This window comes from Rhea pennata, chromosome 17 (genome assembly GCF_028389875.1).
Source record: "Rhea pennata isolate bPtePen1 chromosome 17, bPtePen1.pri, whole genome shotgun sequence".
Taxonomy (NCBI): Eukaryota; Metazoa; Chordata; class Aves; order Rheiformes; family Rheidae; genus Rhea; species Rhea pennata.
The window spans coordinates 10,944,888-10,959,783 of NC_084679.1; the positions used below are offsets into that span (position 1 = coordinate 10,944,888).

A 14,896-nucleotide genomic window follows, 5' to 3' on the forward strand; every position below is an offset into this window, starting at 1 on the left:
ATCGGCATCCCCTCCAGGGCAGGAGTAAGAGAGGCCAGAGGACAGCAGTACAATCTGGCTGCACTTGTCTCCGTTACAGCAAAATCTTTATCTGAGGGGGTATCAGTGGCCAGTGTTGAAGCAATCTGAGACTGAGGCAGAATTTGTAAGAAGCAAGAGAAAATCTAAATAAGGACAGGGAAAATCTAAATAAGGACTACTCTGCAGTAGTACAGAAAGGTGGATCTGGGGGTATTTTAGAAGAGGAAGCGAGAACATTTGAGGAGATGTGCTGAGAGAGGGAACAATGAAATACACCACTACAGCTGATGCGGAGGTGATGAGGATTTCAGGGAAGATTAAAATACAATAGGTGGAAGGAAGAAAAATTCACCTTTAATATTTGACTGTCCTGCTGCACAACAACATAGCCAGGCAGGGAGTTTGGAGAAAGAGTATTACCGGGACATCCGACAGGAGAAAGGTCGAGGTGTGACTCAGCACACTCCCTCCAGCCTGGAAGGGACAGAGCTCAAGGGAGAGCATTGTTTGTGCTGGGTCCACAGCCACTGCCACATGACAAGCGAACACCAGCATGGTATTCCTGAGTACTGCCAGGGAGCTCCTGAGCCAAGCTTGTGCTGACTTCAGAGCTGTAACCCCACCTTCCTACTTCCAGCACTAAACCTAGACAGCTAAATACTTGCAGTATAAAGTGAAATGCCTTGTATCTAATGTAGTACGGAACGTTATATGGCAAAAACATTTCTAAGAAGTAAATTTGTAAAATAAAGAAGCCTGAAGGCAGCAAAAATTAATGTACATCCTCTGTACCTAATCAGGTCTTTAGTCGATTCAAAATCAAATTTTAAAGGTGAAAAAAACTTAAACCTCAAGCCAGAATAGAATGAGTTCTCCCCACTGGTATACACTAGACCATCCCCACTATTATAAATGAGAACAGTGAGGCTTCGGAGCAGTTTAGTAAATAGTGTGACCCCCTATAAAGAACAGAGCATTGCCAAGGACTAGGGTTCCTTCCCCGTGCCAACAGCTCATGTTCTGCAACTTGGGAAATGGATCACATCATTCCAAGCAAAATGAAAATCTTATAGCATTAAATAAACAGGCATTAAAGCGCAACTACGTATTAAGTAGTTTAACTTTGTAGTTGGCTGGATAGGAGGAAAACACCTTCAGCCCAAGATGTTTGTCAGAGAGGTGAGGAACAAGCCTGCTGCCTCAAAGGAAAGACGATGATACCATCTGACTCTCCACTCCTGCTTCTCAGGGTAGGAGCGAACAGTGCAGGGCTTCCTCAGAGACCCCTTCTCCTAAATAAAGATCGACAGATTCTGGTCTGTTGTAAACTTGAATACACAATGCACTCCAAAAATAAGAGAAAATAATCACTATCTGATCATCCAAATTATCCCTGTAACAAGAACTCATACATTTTAGCTGCGCAAATAAGTGCGAACACTCCAGACACACAAAGGATAAACATTTACTAATGTTGTAATAGGCTTGGCAGATCTGGGCCTTAAAATAATTAAACCATCGAGAAAAAACCCTGGCCAGTGCTGGACGAGGACATAATTCACGAAAAGCCAAGTAGTTAGAATTTAACTTCTGTGCTATGATCCCAGCTTCTTATAATCAAAGCTTAAAAAACTGATCATTCACCTGATAGACTTGACAAGGGCTCTCAGAGCAGGCAGGTTTTCAAGAGGAAATGGCTGGTTTCCTCTCAGACTTGGTGAGTATCCATCTTCTTATCTTCTAGCCCTAGTTACTAACAGCAGCATAGGGCACTTAGCCCTCTTTAAAGATTACAGTAAGGGAATTGAGCAGTCTTTCTTTTATCCACAACGAACAAAAGAGCACCTGCTGGGGACAACATTCATTCACCAATAAGAGGGGAAAGGCTGGATGAAAAGTGAGCTTAGCCCATTCTGGGGACTGGCACAAATGCAGTAAAGAAAAACATGAGAATCGTGTGTGATGAGATGCCTCTACACCAGCCTGAAAGGACAGACTGACTTCACGCTATCTCTATAAAAAGTATCAGAAATACAAAAGAGTGGGAAATGCTTAAGAGGGAACTTAGGAAACCAGGAAAGAAAAGGCATTTTGAGCAGGACAGCGAAAACAATAGCATGAGAAAGATTTAAAAAAAAAAAAACAAAAAACTCCCATCCTACAGCCCTGCACTCTCAAGGATATTTGAGGATACTCTTCTCTTTAGCGTGTAACTTGACTAAATGCCTGAAAACATACGTGCTTGTGAAGAGTGCTCTATAATTCAGCATACATCATGGGAGTATAGGTGGTCTTCTTTCCAAACAGGAGTCATTTAAACAGGGGTTCTGAATGTACAGTTTCCTGTGCAGGTAATAATAGTGAGCCTAAAAAAAAAATAATGGTTTTAAACGGACAGACTTGTTTAATCTCTGAAGACTGGTGAACAAAGTCTCTGAAGAGACAAGATTGAAAGGAAGAAGGGATTCAAGAAAGCCATAGTTTCTTACTAGCACAAAAGCAAACACAAATTATCTGAAAAAGATTTTTATAGTTCTTTTAACTTCTATGGCAAAAGTAACAGAATTAGAGGCTGAATCCTTCCAGTCTGTCAATAACAAGAGGAAGAACACTAAAAACCTACAGATCTGCATCTCAACAATTTCCCAGGCAATTTTCCTTAACCACAGAAGTGTAAAGACTTCTGTGTCTCTTTCATTCATTCATATGAGCGTTCTCATATATTAACTTGTTTCTGAAAGCCATGCTACTATCACGAACTGATAGGATGTGTTTCATCATCTTTGGCAGGTTCAATACCGGAAGCTATTACTAATGATTTTGGTGCTAGGAATTGGTGGAACCCACCTATCTGGTTTTCAAATGTCTGTGATGAATTATGCTTCCCCGGTAAGCAAAGCCTTCATAAAATCCTATCTGTAACTGGTCTTCGTGGGACTAGGTCCAACACTTTGAAGACGCTCTAAAAAATCTGTCAGGTGTTACTATGTGAGTTTATTCCCAAATCTTTTCAATCCTATACTGTCCAGTGTCAAAGGGAATCTGTATGAACGTTGGAGCTGTACTCCAAAGACAACATTCCCACAGAGTATCAGAAAGGCTGAGAAAAATGGAAAACCAGTAGTACTCCTATTGTGATCTATAGATGAATGCAGGGACTACAGAAGTCTCGGCTGTCCTTTAAACTATGTTTTTTCTTTTATAAAAAATCTCTAACTTTTTTTGTTAGAGAAGAATGTCTTGTCAAGCAGTTCTGGCAATGTGTGACAACAACATATTGAAGCACACTCCTTAAAGATTATACCATGGAGAAAAAGGTTAAAAACTAGTTGACTGAATCTCAAGCTTCAGTTCAGCCTTTTTCCTCTTTATTTCCATTACCTGCACTCAAAAACACTTGCACTTCACAAGAATCTATACAATCTAACATTTTGGTGTGAGGTAGCCAGGATTCAACAGATTAAACAATATAATTAATTTTTGCAAGAGCATCTTACGCTGTTTAAGCTGTATGAGAGGAAGTTTGGTGACCTAATCTTAACTTCACCTATCTCCACTCAAAAGAAAAGAAACAATAAAAATAAAATAAAATAAAATAATGTATTAATTCTGCTAAATTAATACTATATCTTGTCGAGACTGAGGTACAAACGCAGAGTTCACTGAGAATGTTTGCAATGTTGCGTTTCCTGTTTCCACACGCAATACATTTAGTTGTACACAGCAGTAACAAAAGTGGCAATTGTTTTCCGCTTTATCACCTAAGTGGAGTATACATAATGCCTTCCCCTCCCTAACAGATTCCACCACTCACCCTACTAGTGACCAGTAGTTGCTCAAAACTGATCTGCTGACATATTAAGTGGTAATAAGCTACATTTTGTGGAATTTGTGGCTAATATCAATCTATCTAATTTGCTAACAAGAGTTCCATAGTCGTGTTTTCAGTAATGGTTATTGTTCTCACTTTTTGTTGTAAACATAATGAAGAATTGTTGTGAATAGTGCCTCAGAGTAATGAAAATCTCCTTTTCTGTCCCAGTACATACAAAAGTTTATCAATGAAACCTGGCTGGAGAGATACGGTTCTGTGCTGCATCAGAAGACACTCACATTACTGTGGTCCTTCATTGTGTCTATGTACTGTATAGGTGGAATGATAGGGTGTCTGTGTAGTGGGTACCTGACTGCAAAGTATGGAAAGTAAGTATATTTCCCAACAGGTCACTAACCAAGGATGGAACAAGGGAAGCAATTAAATAAGTTTTGTTTGTCTAGTATAAGGGATGTGCGAATTCTCATTGTTCCCTACTGGTGCAGAATTAATTCTGCTCAGAAAGTGTAATTATACCCAGGTCCATTAGAGAGACCAGAATACGCATGTTTTTGATTCCCTCTTAATAATTTTTGATGCCACCCTATTTTTATACTTTTGCTGTACTTTTAGTTAAGAATCAATCTCTGAAGTTTCTTTATTAGGCAATAGTGCAGCACTGTAGCCATGCAGAAGGTGATAAATATCAATTAAATTTTGCAAGTTCAGTCCTCCGTGGGGATGGTCAGAGTTGCAGTGAAGTTAAGCCCCTCAGGCCCCACTCAGAACCCTTTCTTTGAGGGTGACAATAACAGAACAAATCCAGAACTCTCTAGATCGAGGTGGGCAGTGAACCTAGTTCTCAGTACAGCCATATTTCCCTTGTTCCAGGGACATGTAACATGTACTGTGCTTGGGATGGGAACCTGGACTACAAGAAAGACATGAAAAAGATCATTCCTTATTCTGCAAGAATTTCTTTCAGCATTATGGTGTGCTCACAGGGGCTTAGTACAGAAAAAAGGAGCCTAGTTTTTACCTTTCTAATCTTCTGGAAAAGCATCATGACTTTTCACAATCAGCAAACGTTGCCCTATATGCAGTGAATTTAAAGATGGCCATGGCTTGGCCTCTAAATCCAGAGGAGAACAGGCAGATGTTAGATAGAGATGAGAAAGTAAAATCTGAATCATACCCGTATGTTTCCATATGTTGTAGGAAAAAATGTCTGCTGTTCAATGATCTGGTCCTCATAGTAGCCACACTGCACACTGGTTTCAGTAAGACAGCCAAATCTTTTGAGATGATCCTGATCGGGCGCTTCCTCGAGGGCATCTGTGCTGGTAGGACTTCCTGCTACTCCATGTTAATGTGACTTCTTTGGGGTGGATACAGAAATCTTCCTGCTGGGAGTACCCAGGCATGCAGAGTAACCCCATGGAGAAGGAACAGATTGGGAAAAGGTAAGATCATGCCTCACTTTGAGGCAACCGGCCACATAATCCATCGCATGATCTAGTTTGTCCCCTGGGCAGGGACAGTATAATAATAAGCTATCCTTTGCCTTCACTAGGTCTTACTGAGAGAGATATTTGATGAATTAGCTAAAATTATTGCTTGCAGTAAGGCATTCATTTTCAACCTACTTATTTTGGAGGATACATAGCAAACAGTTCAGAGGAAACGGGAGAAGCTACCTTTGGCTGAAGGTGAAATTAAAAGGGGACCCTCTCCCTTGCTTTCTATAGCTTAATGCTCTCCTATGTCTTCTTCCCTTTCAAGGAATACATATGAATGCCCATGTGCAGTATGCAGGAGAGATCTCACCTAAGAAGTTGCGTGGATTTGTAAACGTGACCTCCTCTGTGTTTCTTGCACTAGGAAAAACCGTAGCAAGAATTCTTGGATTGCGGTACTTATATTGCTCCTTCTCACCTGATTTTCTATATAGCTGTCTTCTTTACACCTCTGTGAGAAAAGGGCTGTCCTCCTCATCCTAGAGGTGGAGCAAGGAGACAGACACACTAAGGCTGGGATTTTACCTTGCTTAACCTCATCTCAAAAAGGAAAGCATCTGCCCCATGCCAGCCACAGAAGTTCTGTTGTTAGTCATATACCCTTCTCTCGAGAAGGGATGAATCCACCTTTGGAGGTACCTGTCTGCTGAAGTTAGTAATAAATAATTTTATGTAAACATTCTTAGTAAGCCTTTGGGATCTGTTATTGATGATAATTTCTTGATCGCCTCATGCAGAATTGTCTTGCTGATTCAGAGAGCTGCTATGGGACTACACAAACTCCCATGATTTTTAGTAAACTTTCAAATTATGAGAAAAATCTCAGTCGTGCAGTAAAACTAGGGTATTGGCCTATTTCCTCTCCATAGTTAAAAACTTTCTATCTCAGTTCATCCTTTCCAGGTCTATATATGTACTGTTTTTATTTAACTAGACTGAAATCCCCCCCCAAAAAATTCCCCAAAACTAGTTACAGAATATAATTGTATTGGACTGTAAATACACTCTTACGTCCTTTTCATAGAGATCTTTTAGGAACTGAAGACTTGTGGAATGTGCTATTGTCCTTCTCTGGATTGGTGGCATTGATTCAGCTGCTCTTTTTGCCATTCTTTCCTGAGTCCCCTCCCTATCTTCTGTTGCAAAAAGGAGACAAGAATGGCTGCTTGAAAGGTAAAATAAGACTTTAGATTCTTGATTTGTTATACTATACTCTGGGAAATTGAACTTAATAGAGAGAATTATGTTTTTTGGTCAGCTAAAATTATAGCAAGTTGAAAACCATTTTCCAGGGCAGTCTCAGCATGTCCCAGCAAGTGATGTTCTAGTTCTTTTCTCAGTAACGCATGGACTGAATTGCAAAAGATTAATAAGCCATTAAAAGTTAAAAAACACATAACTATGAGTGGATCAGATGATGGAGGAGCATGTTTCATTCTGTCTTGTCTGTAGCCATGAAGCAACTGTGGGGAGAAGGGAATTACCACACAGAGTTTGATGACATGTTGAAGGAAAGAGCTGCAACAAAAGGCACCAAAATCATGAATGTCCTAGAGGTGCTGAAAGAACCATCCGTGCGTCAGCAGCTGAGCATCGTGCTCTTCCTTTTACTGAGTCTGCAGCTTTGTGGCTTGAGTGCAGTTGAGTATACCTCATTTCTATGCTTAGATCTGCTTAGATCTAGTAACCAAAGGGCCATAATTCCAATTTGCCACTTTCCTCTGGACCTATATTATTCCTTCTCACACAAAACCCACTGTCTGTGAAGCTCAGTGGTAACACCATTAGTATTCTTCACACCTTTAAGGGAACTTCTGGGCCGGGAAAACAAGAGATACAACACACTGGATGTGTACGTTCCTGCAAGGGTGCTGTTGCCTTCACTCCAGTGGTGGTATTTCTAAATACTGTGTAGGAGAGATCTCTTTATCTCCCCTCCTCAATCTCCACTTTCTTTGACTTCTATATCCCAGTAGCAGAATGCCAGCTATTGCCATCCAACTTTCATTCCATTTGAAATCGAAGATTTACCTGTTAAGCCACTTCTTTCTGGTGCCTACTGCATTCAAGGTAATAGTGTCCAATATAGCCTAGGTAATATGTATTCCTCTAAATGTCATTTTGTCAGTCGCCTGTGAGCTTATCTCCATAAACCTTGGTTAAGCTTGCAACTCTGCAGGAGCTTACACTCTTTACACTTCCCAGGAACACAGTCAGTGAAGGCAGCTCTGTACTCTTCTATGACAGCGAAATGGTGCCCACTCCATCAGAGACTTTGTGAATGAGCAGCTTTTGCTTAGTTACTGTAAAAAAGGCTAGAGAATCAACTGCTTGGATAATTGTGCACATTAGTAGCAGATACTGATGAGTTCTCCTTTTTCTTCACTCCCTGTCTTGTCCTTTTCCTATTCCTCTTTGGCATAACTAGATCTGTCTCTCAGGTCCTACTGGCAATATGCTCCTTTCAACTCCTTTTTGTTCCCAGATTTTCAAACCCCTTTTTGTCATCCCAATTAGCCTTTCATTTTTTCACATCTTGAGCAGGTATGTCACCTCCACTAGCTCTAAGTTATGCTGGATAAGCACAAATCACATCTATTGACTATGCTTCATTTTCAAAATGTCTCTTATTTCACAGATCACCTTCTACACCTCTGAAATTTTTCGGACAGCTAACCTTCAGGAAAGCATAATCCCATATGTATCTCTAGGAGTTGCGATCTCCGAGCTCTTCTCTATCATCTTCTGTGTAAGTCAGACCTTGTCAGGGCTTTAAGGGTTAAAGTAAATGTGATTTGAATTATTCTTTCTTAAAAGAAATGAATATTCTCTACATGAACCAAAGAGTATTTTCTGTGGCACTGCACAAATCTGTAAAGTGGTTTTTACACTATTCCAATTTTCCTTCTACCTTTTAGAGCTTCACTCTCCAACATTTCTTATAAAAATCTCTCATTTATGCAACTATAAATTCAATGTCATTCAAACATATAGACACAAATATGTATCTGTGTAGTTGTTCATAAACATATATATACACACAAATATATGTAAGTATACCTATATATATTCGTGTGTCTATGTATATATGTGTGTGTGTGTGTGTGTGTGTGTGTATATATATTTATGAATGGAATTATACTTCTGTTGATTACAATATTTATGAACAAGTAGCTGCAATGCTTGGGAATAACAGTACTTAATAGTATTAGAGAGGCTGATTGCAACGAACTCCATATAATAACTGATTTGAGAACAACACTTTATTTGTGTTCTCTAAAGTAAAAAGAACTAAAGAAGAGGCTGATTTGTTGGAAGGCTGACAGCTGGACCTCACCATGCTCCCAGTACTATGCAAATGTTTTCTATTCCTCAGAGCTCCATTATAGATCGTTTTGGACGGCGGATTCTCCTTTGGGGTGGTTATTTGCTGATGGCACTGATACTGGTGTTCTTGGAAACAAGTCTTCTACTGAGTGTAAGCAAATATATCTTTGGGGGTGGCCCTGCATCATAAATCCTTGTGCAGGACAGCAGAATGTCAGCCTTAGCCTTAGACCTTCCACAACTGCAGGCCTGAATGTCTTGTGAATACAAACTCACAGCCCTCTCTGTAAGGCCTTTTTCCGTTCTTTGCCCATCCTGCACTTCACCTTTCTTTATCAGGCTTTTAAATAGTCAGTGAAAAATATTTTGTAAAACCATTGGTCTGGCATAGTCTTCCTCAAGCTCTCTGCTTACTTGTCTGACATCTTCAAACCACACTTGTGTCTTGTTTTACTGTCCTTAAAATCCTTAGATGAGCATCCTTGCTGTCATATTTCCTGTTTACTATCTCATGTCTCCTCCAGTAGGAACCGTGTGCATTGCCCCTTCCCACAACCACCAGTTTCCTCCCTGTCCCAGCCTTTGATACAAGCAATTCAACTGCATACACACACTGTGCATCACAGCTTCCACAGAGCCAGTGATTTATCTTCTATTGCAATCTTTGTCTCAGCCCATAAACTTCTAACTTCTTTCTGTTCCACAGATGTTCTCTGATTCACAAGGGTTTTAAATTTTTCTCTGAAGTTGTCTAATTGAATAATGTAATTAGATTAAATCAGAAACAATTTTCCCCATGCTGTAATTAGCTTGCAGTTTGTTTATCAGACCCAGGTGAAGTTCACCTGACCTCTGTATATATGACACCGCAGCCAGTTCTGAGCCTGCTTTTGGCCTTCTGCTGTGTACAGTACCGAGAAGTAAATGCTTCTAGTACTTTCATAAATATTGCTTCTCTTATATATTTCGATCAGCTATGGTACCACTATTAAGTTAATTATCGTACTCCTCCCTCCTTTTGCCTTTGTCTAGGATCAGTTCTTTTGGATGCGTTACTGCAGTGTTATTCTCATCTTCTTATTCATCATTGCCTATGGAATAGGACCAGGCAAGTAAAACAACATAAGCAGCAACAGGAAACCTTTGGACTATACAGGATAAGCACAGGCGGTGGATGTATGGAAACATTATTTGACTATATGCACATATATTGTGATAAATCAGCAGCATAGCTTTGATTGAAATTGAAGCAACCCCAATTATGATGAATTAATGACCTGAGAAACAATTTTTATAAGAAATAACTTCAAACAATTCAGACCATGATATATCAAGACTGTATTTTGGAGAACACAAGTGTTGTCTGTGAGCACAGACTCAACTGGCCTATCTCTGTCTTTGCCCAAGGGCAGAGATAGCCTCCTAAAACACTGGAGCTTTCTCAATTCACCTATAAAGTTCAGTTCCACTGAAGAATGATATCTGATTGCATGCACAGCTCTGTCTCTTTGCATTGCTTTGTCCTTTCTCTTCTTCTTCTAATGTCACTCTGAATTACATATGGTGGTAATGCCAGAACCAAACTTACGCTCACTATTATGATTTCTCTCGAGATCAGTATTTTACTCTGCTTTTAGTTATTACACTCTCTAACATTAAATATGTGGCTGTTATTATTGTAAGGGCTTTTATATGAGGACTGTGAACGTCTTGAAAACCTAATAGAATTTCCATGGTACCTGCAGCCAGTCACCTCCTATGGACAACAGAGAGAAACAGACCCTTCAGGCATGATTCATCTCCATATTTTAACTATATATGTTCTACAGCTATATTTTAACTATACATCTTAGGTAACTGCACTTCAGGGATGTCTATCTTTCTCCATGGACCATAGGAGAAATGTGGTAGGCTAATTCAGATGGAGGTGGCTGTGCTGTTGAAAGTTAAATAAAATTAATCCTACCTATTCTGACTTACTGGGGCTATGTTTGACCAAAGACATCTGTTTGCTCTTTCACTTTGAGGAAAATGGTTAACTAGAACTCCCCAGGAGACTGCAAAATGCACAGCAATGTTTTTTATTATTTTTTATGTTTTTTCTTCAGCTGGAGCCTTCATAGCTGTCATGAATGAAATCTTCACCCTCTCAGCAAGGTCCTCTGCTTTTGTAATTGGTGGGATCGTCATATGGCTAGGACTCACTTTCACTGGAATGATTTTCCCCTTCGCTGTCGTACGTAATTTGATTCAGATCTTCTCTTTTACTGTCTCAGTTTAAACTGTTTTCTTAAGCTGGCCTAGACAGAAAGATGCAGTGCCTGGTAGATTATCAATGCTGTAAATCCCTTATTGCTTCTGGCACATAAAGGACATCTAACTAAAACACTTCCTTAGTCCTCAGACATCCTCTGCTGTCTCATGAGTAGATTGAAAAGATAAATAAATGTTCCTTCTGTAAAATCATCTTGATCCTCATTTCATAGGGACAACTCAACAACAATCAAGAATCTACAGGGGCAAGTGTCATTACGGAAATTACTCATCATATTCTGTTTTTCTCTACAGATGGCTCTTGGTCCTTTTTGCTTCCTCATCTTTATTGGTGTCCTGATCATTTCATCGATTCTCATATATCTGTTCCTCCCAGAAACAAAAGGAAAGTCAATCATAGAAATCACAGAAGAATTCAAAACACACCATTTTAAGAAGAAACATCATCAGATTGTGGAGAAGAATGCTACTAGGGAAAATATATTATGCACCAAGCTCTGATGGGCCTCCATAGGCAAATTCCACTGACAAAAAGCTCTGTCTCAAGATCAGACTGAAGACTAAACCTTAACATAGACTCTTCTCAATAAAATATAATTCAAAAAGTAATCAACAGCTTGTCATTAATTCAAGTACTCCTATTTTATACTTCTCTTCGTTTTTTATTTTCACAGACAAAGGTTGGTTCCTTCCTAGAACACCGCTGAAGCAGGAGGACATTAGTAATTACAGACACTTCTCAGAACTGGCATGTAGAAACATCTTCAGGGACAACACATAATTTTATACTATGTTGTTTTCCTTTGCAGTCATTTTAAAAGAGAAGCATTTGACTCTGTGTTTAGTATTTTGTAACAAAACTCTGCTTAGGTTTAAGAGCAGGATGAAATGTAAACATAACTCTTGCAAACAATTTTCTTGTCATCTCTTTTTGAAATCACACTGTAGCAGATCTAGAATTGATTATTAACATTGCAAATGAACAAATGTCATGTACAAAAACACAGAAAACTCGATCTTGTTCTATTTGCTTGAGCTGACATCATGGAGCTGCATTTCCTGATTGTATCAGCAATGACTGTGAGGGGTGAGCCCCGACCCCTGGGCAGTTAGTAGAGATGAACTCTCATCTGCAACCTCTGGAGCAAACTGGCTGCATTCTCCAGGCATATCAGCCAGAGCAAAATCTGGAGCAAATTTCTGTAGTATGCACACTATCCCCCTTCACAGAGAGCACAGTTTAGCCACAAGGGTGAACAAGCACATAGGCCACGCTGACAGAGGCCTGGAGTGAGACAGGGAGTCTCGCTGAGAAAGCAGACACTGCAAAAACTCAGCTTATTTTATAAATAATTAACTGCTCAAGACAAGGAGCAGAAGTTGTGATAGCAAAATGTCTGTTAGCAGTGTACTGCATTAGGACACATTATAATCTACTAGAATACATCAGCATGTAGTACTACACTTTACCACTGCTACGCTCCACAGCATCCATGTACTACTGCTACCCAAGAGCTGTTAATTTTGCTGTCCACTGCAACATCTAATCTCTTCACTCTCCAAACTCTTCTGCCTACTTATATGACTGCCATTTCTTTTTCCGTTTTCTGCCACAGTTACAGATGACATCCTGTTTGGTAGGACGATAAGGCCTACCTCTCTGCAATTTAACTACATTGATATCACTGGGCTGCAGCTCTGAATCAGTATTGAGTTTGAGGGCGCCTTCTTTCCTATTAAAATTTTCCAAATAAATATGTATTTTAAAACATGATATAAAAAGATCAAAATTATCCTCCATTTTTCTGACAAAACTTGAAATTAGATTTTTGCATTTCTGTTGCAACAACTAAGCACCACATAAACTCTTCCACTTATGTGAAAGAATAGTTAAGTTCACAAGATTTCTGGGAAGCTACTCCTTGAAGAGAAAGCATCTCCAGAACACAATAAAATTGCTCTTACAAACAGACCAAGTCTGTTATGTAAAATCTTCTCTGATGAATGAGAGAATTACATTTCATTTGGTCAGAGACTAGAACATCAGTACCCGAGCTGATAAAGCATATATGTGTTTTTAAATTGCTCAAATGTTAAGTCTTTTAATCAGTTTTAATGGTATAATGTACCTGTTACTTCTAAAGGAATAGTCTATAGAAGGTGTTCTGATACTAAAGCACCAGTGTATGTTCCAGCAACTACAACCTGGTTTAGATTTTATATTAAGCTGGTTTTCACCCCCTGTATCAAAATACAGAGCACTTATACTACAGAATCTTCCCATTCAGAGGGTCCTCTCCTGTTGGGTCACTGAAATATTTAATCCATCAATTCCAAGTTTTGTCCAGCTACTGCCAACTACAAACCATCACTCAACGGATACAAAACGAAGAAAACATTAACCTCAGTCTTGGAGTCAGATGATTACTTAAGCAGTACCATGCAGAAGAGGCATGACAGAAAATACTTCCTAAGTCTCACAGAGCTCTGCCTGCCTGGGAACAGCCACCTTTTCGACAAAGATGGAAAAGCTCCTCTCAGAACTGGTGAGTACTACAGCTGGCAGGATCTCCTGGTAGTTATTAAGCTGTCAGAAGCTCTGTAGAAAAAACCGGGAGGTTGTCTTTACAGTCTATTGCAATTACCATTCATAAAGAAAATACAATCTACATATGCCACGCTATTTTCAAATTAATAGTGCAGATAATGGATGTTCTCTAAACATCTTTCAAGTTTTTTTAGTGTAAAATTTAGAGGTATCACTTAAAATGACAAAAAAATCAAAAGACACAAAATGAATTTTCTGAGTTAAAAGAAACTTTGAAGGAAGTTCCAGCTGGGTGAAGAAACTGATTAAAAAAAAAAAAAAAAAAAAAAAGGCAAATAAGCCTTTTGGTATTTAAATAGTGAGGAAGTTTCATACCATTCTCTTCCTCTTCTCACACTTTCGCACATACATCTGTGATACTATTTAACTTTCCCAGTTAGTAGCCTAAAAATGACAAGAAAGTATGTATTTGAAAATGAAGCTTTTGTTGATTAATTAATAAATATAAAGAAGAAAAATAAAATAGATAATCCAGAATCTTTAGCCAACAGATCTTTCTTGTGTTGACACTTTGCATGTTCTGCTAAGTTTTTTTTAAAGCATTAATGAACAAAGTGATAGCCTAGAAATACAGAGAACATGGGACTATGATATTATCAGGTTCTTTCATGATGAGCTTGTTCTGTTCTTTGCAGATTCAGTACCAGAGACTGTTTGTAATGCCCTCTGTGTTGGAATTGGTCGATCCCTCACAACTAGCTTTCAAATTTCTAGGATCAACTACTTGTCCATGGAAAGAAAAGCTTTAAGGAGATGCAGTATCTTCAGAGATCATTGCTAGTGGAGTCAAAATGTAAACTGTGCTTCTCAAAATAATTTACTAAATGAGCATTTCCACTGACTTTTCATTCCCAGCTTCTTCCACACCCTTTCTGTGCCGAAGAAAACAGTAAGAGCTAGACTGCAGCTGCCTTTGCGTGAGCATGCCCAGCTAACAAACACAACAACCTCTCCACTTAAAAGATGTTAACATGAGCAGTCAAAATTTTTTCATTCTCCAAACAGTGATGAGCAAGGCCTATCAAGACCTGTCTAGAAATCCCATAGGGGCATGCATAGATGGAGGAATGAATGGATGGAACAGACTCCAGGCTCTGATTCTACCTGCAATGATAGTCAAAAAAAGGTGCTTCTAGAAGTTTCAGACGGCTCCCAGTTCACTGTATCACAAGTCTTGGTACACTGCAGCATGGGCATTCATAGGGGTGAAATAGAGAGCTTCCTCCTTCAGAGAACATCTTGGCAGGAATTCACTGTGGCTACAGAACTGGAGGAACAAGATTATTCTTGGTCTTTTCAACTACAGAATCAATCAACTTTGTACAGGATTTTGTC

The 14,896-nt window shown here is 39.2% G+C and overlaps 1 protein-coding gene across 1 annotated transcript; it reads left to right on the top strand.

The window, feature by feature from the left end:
• Positions 1-1,714: 1,714 nt before the first annotated feature.
• LOC134148222 (solute carrier family 2, facilitated glucose transporter member 11-like) lies at positions 1,715-11,562 on the top strand. The gene is made up of 12 exons (XM_062590112.1): positions 1,715-1,738; positions 2,812-2,910; positions 4,064-4,224; positions 5,054-5,178; positions 5,618-5,747; positions 6,377-6,525; positions 6,805-6,992; positions 7,991-8,101; positions 8,729-8,830; positions 9,712-9,787; positions 10,788-10,915; positions 11,248-11,562. The coding sequence occupies exons 1-12, from the start codon at positions 1,715-1,717 to the stop codon at positions 11,452-11,454; spliced, it is 1,500 nt and encodes a 499-aa protein (XP_062446096.1). The 3' UTR covers positions 11,455-11,562.
• Positions 11,563-14,896: the final 3,334 nt, after the last annotated feature.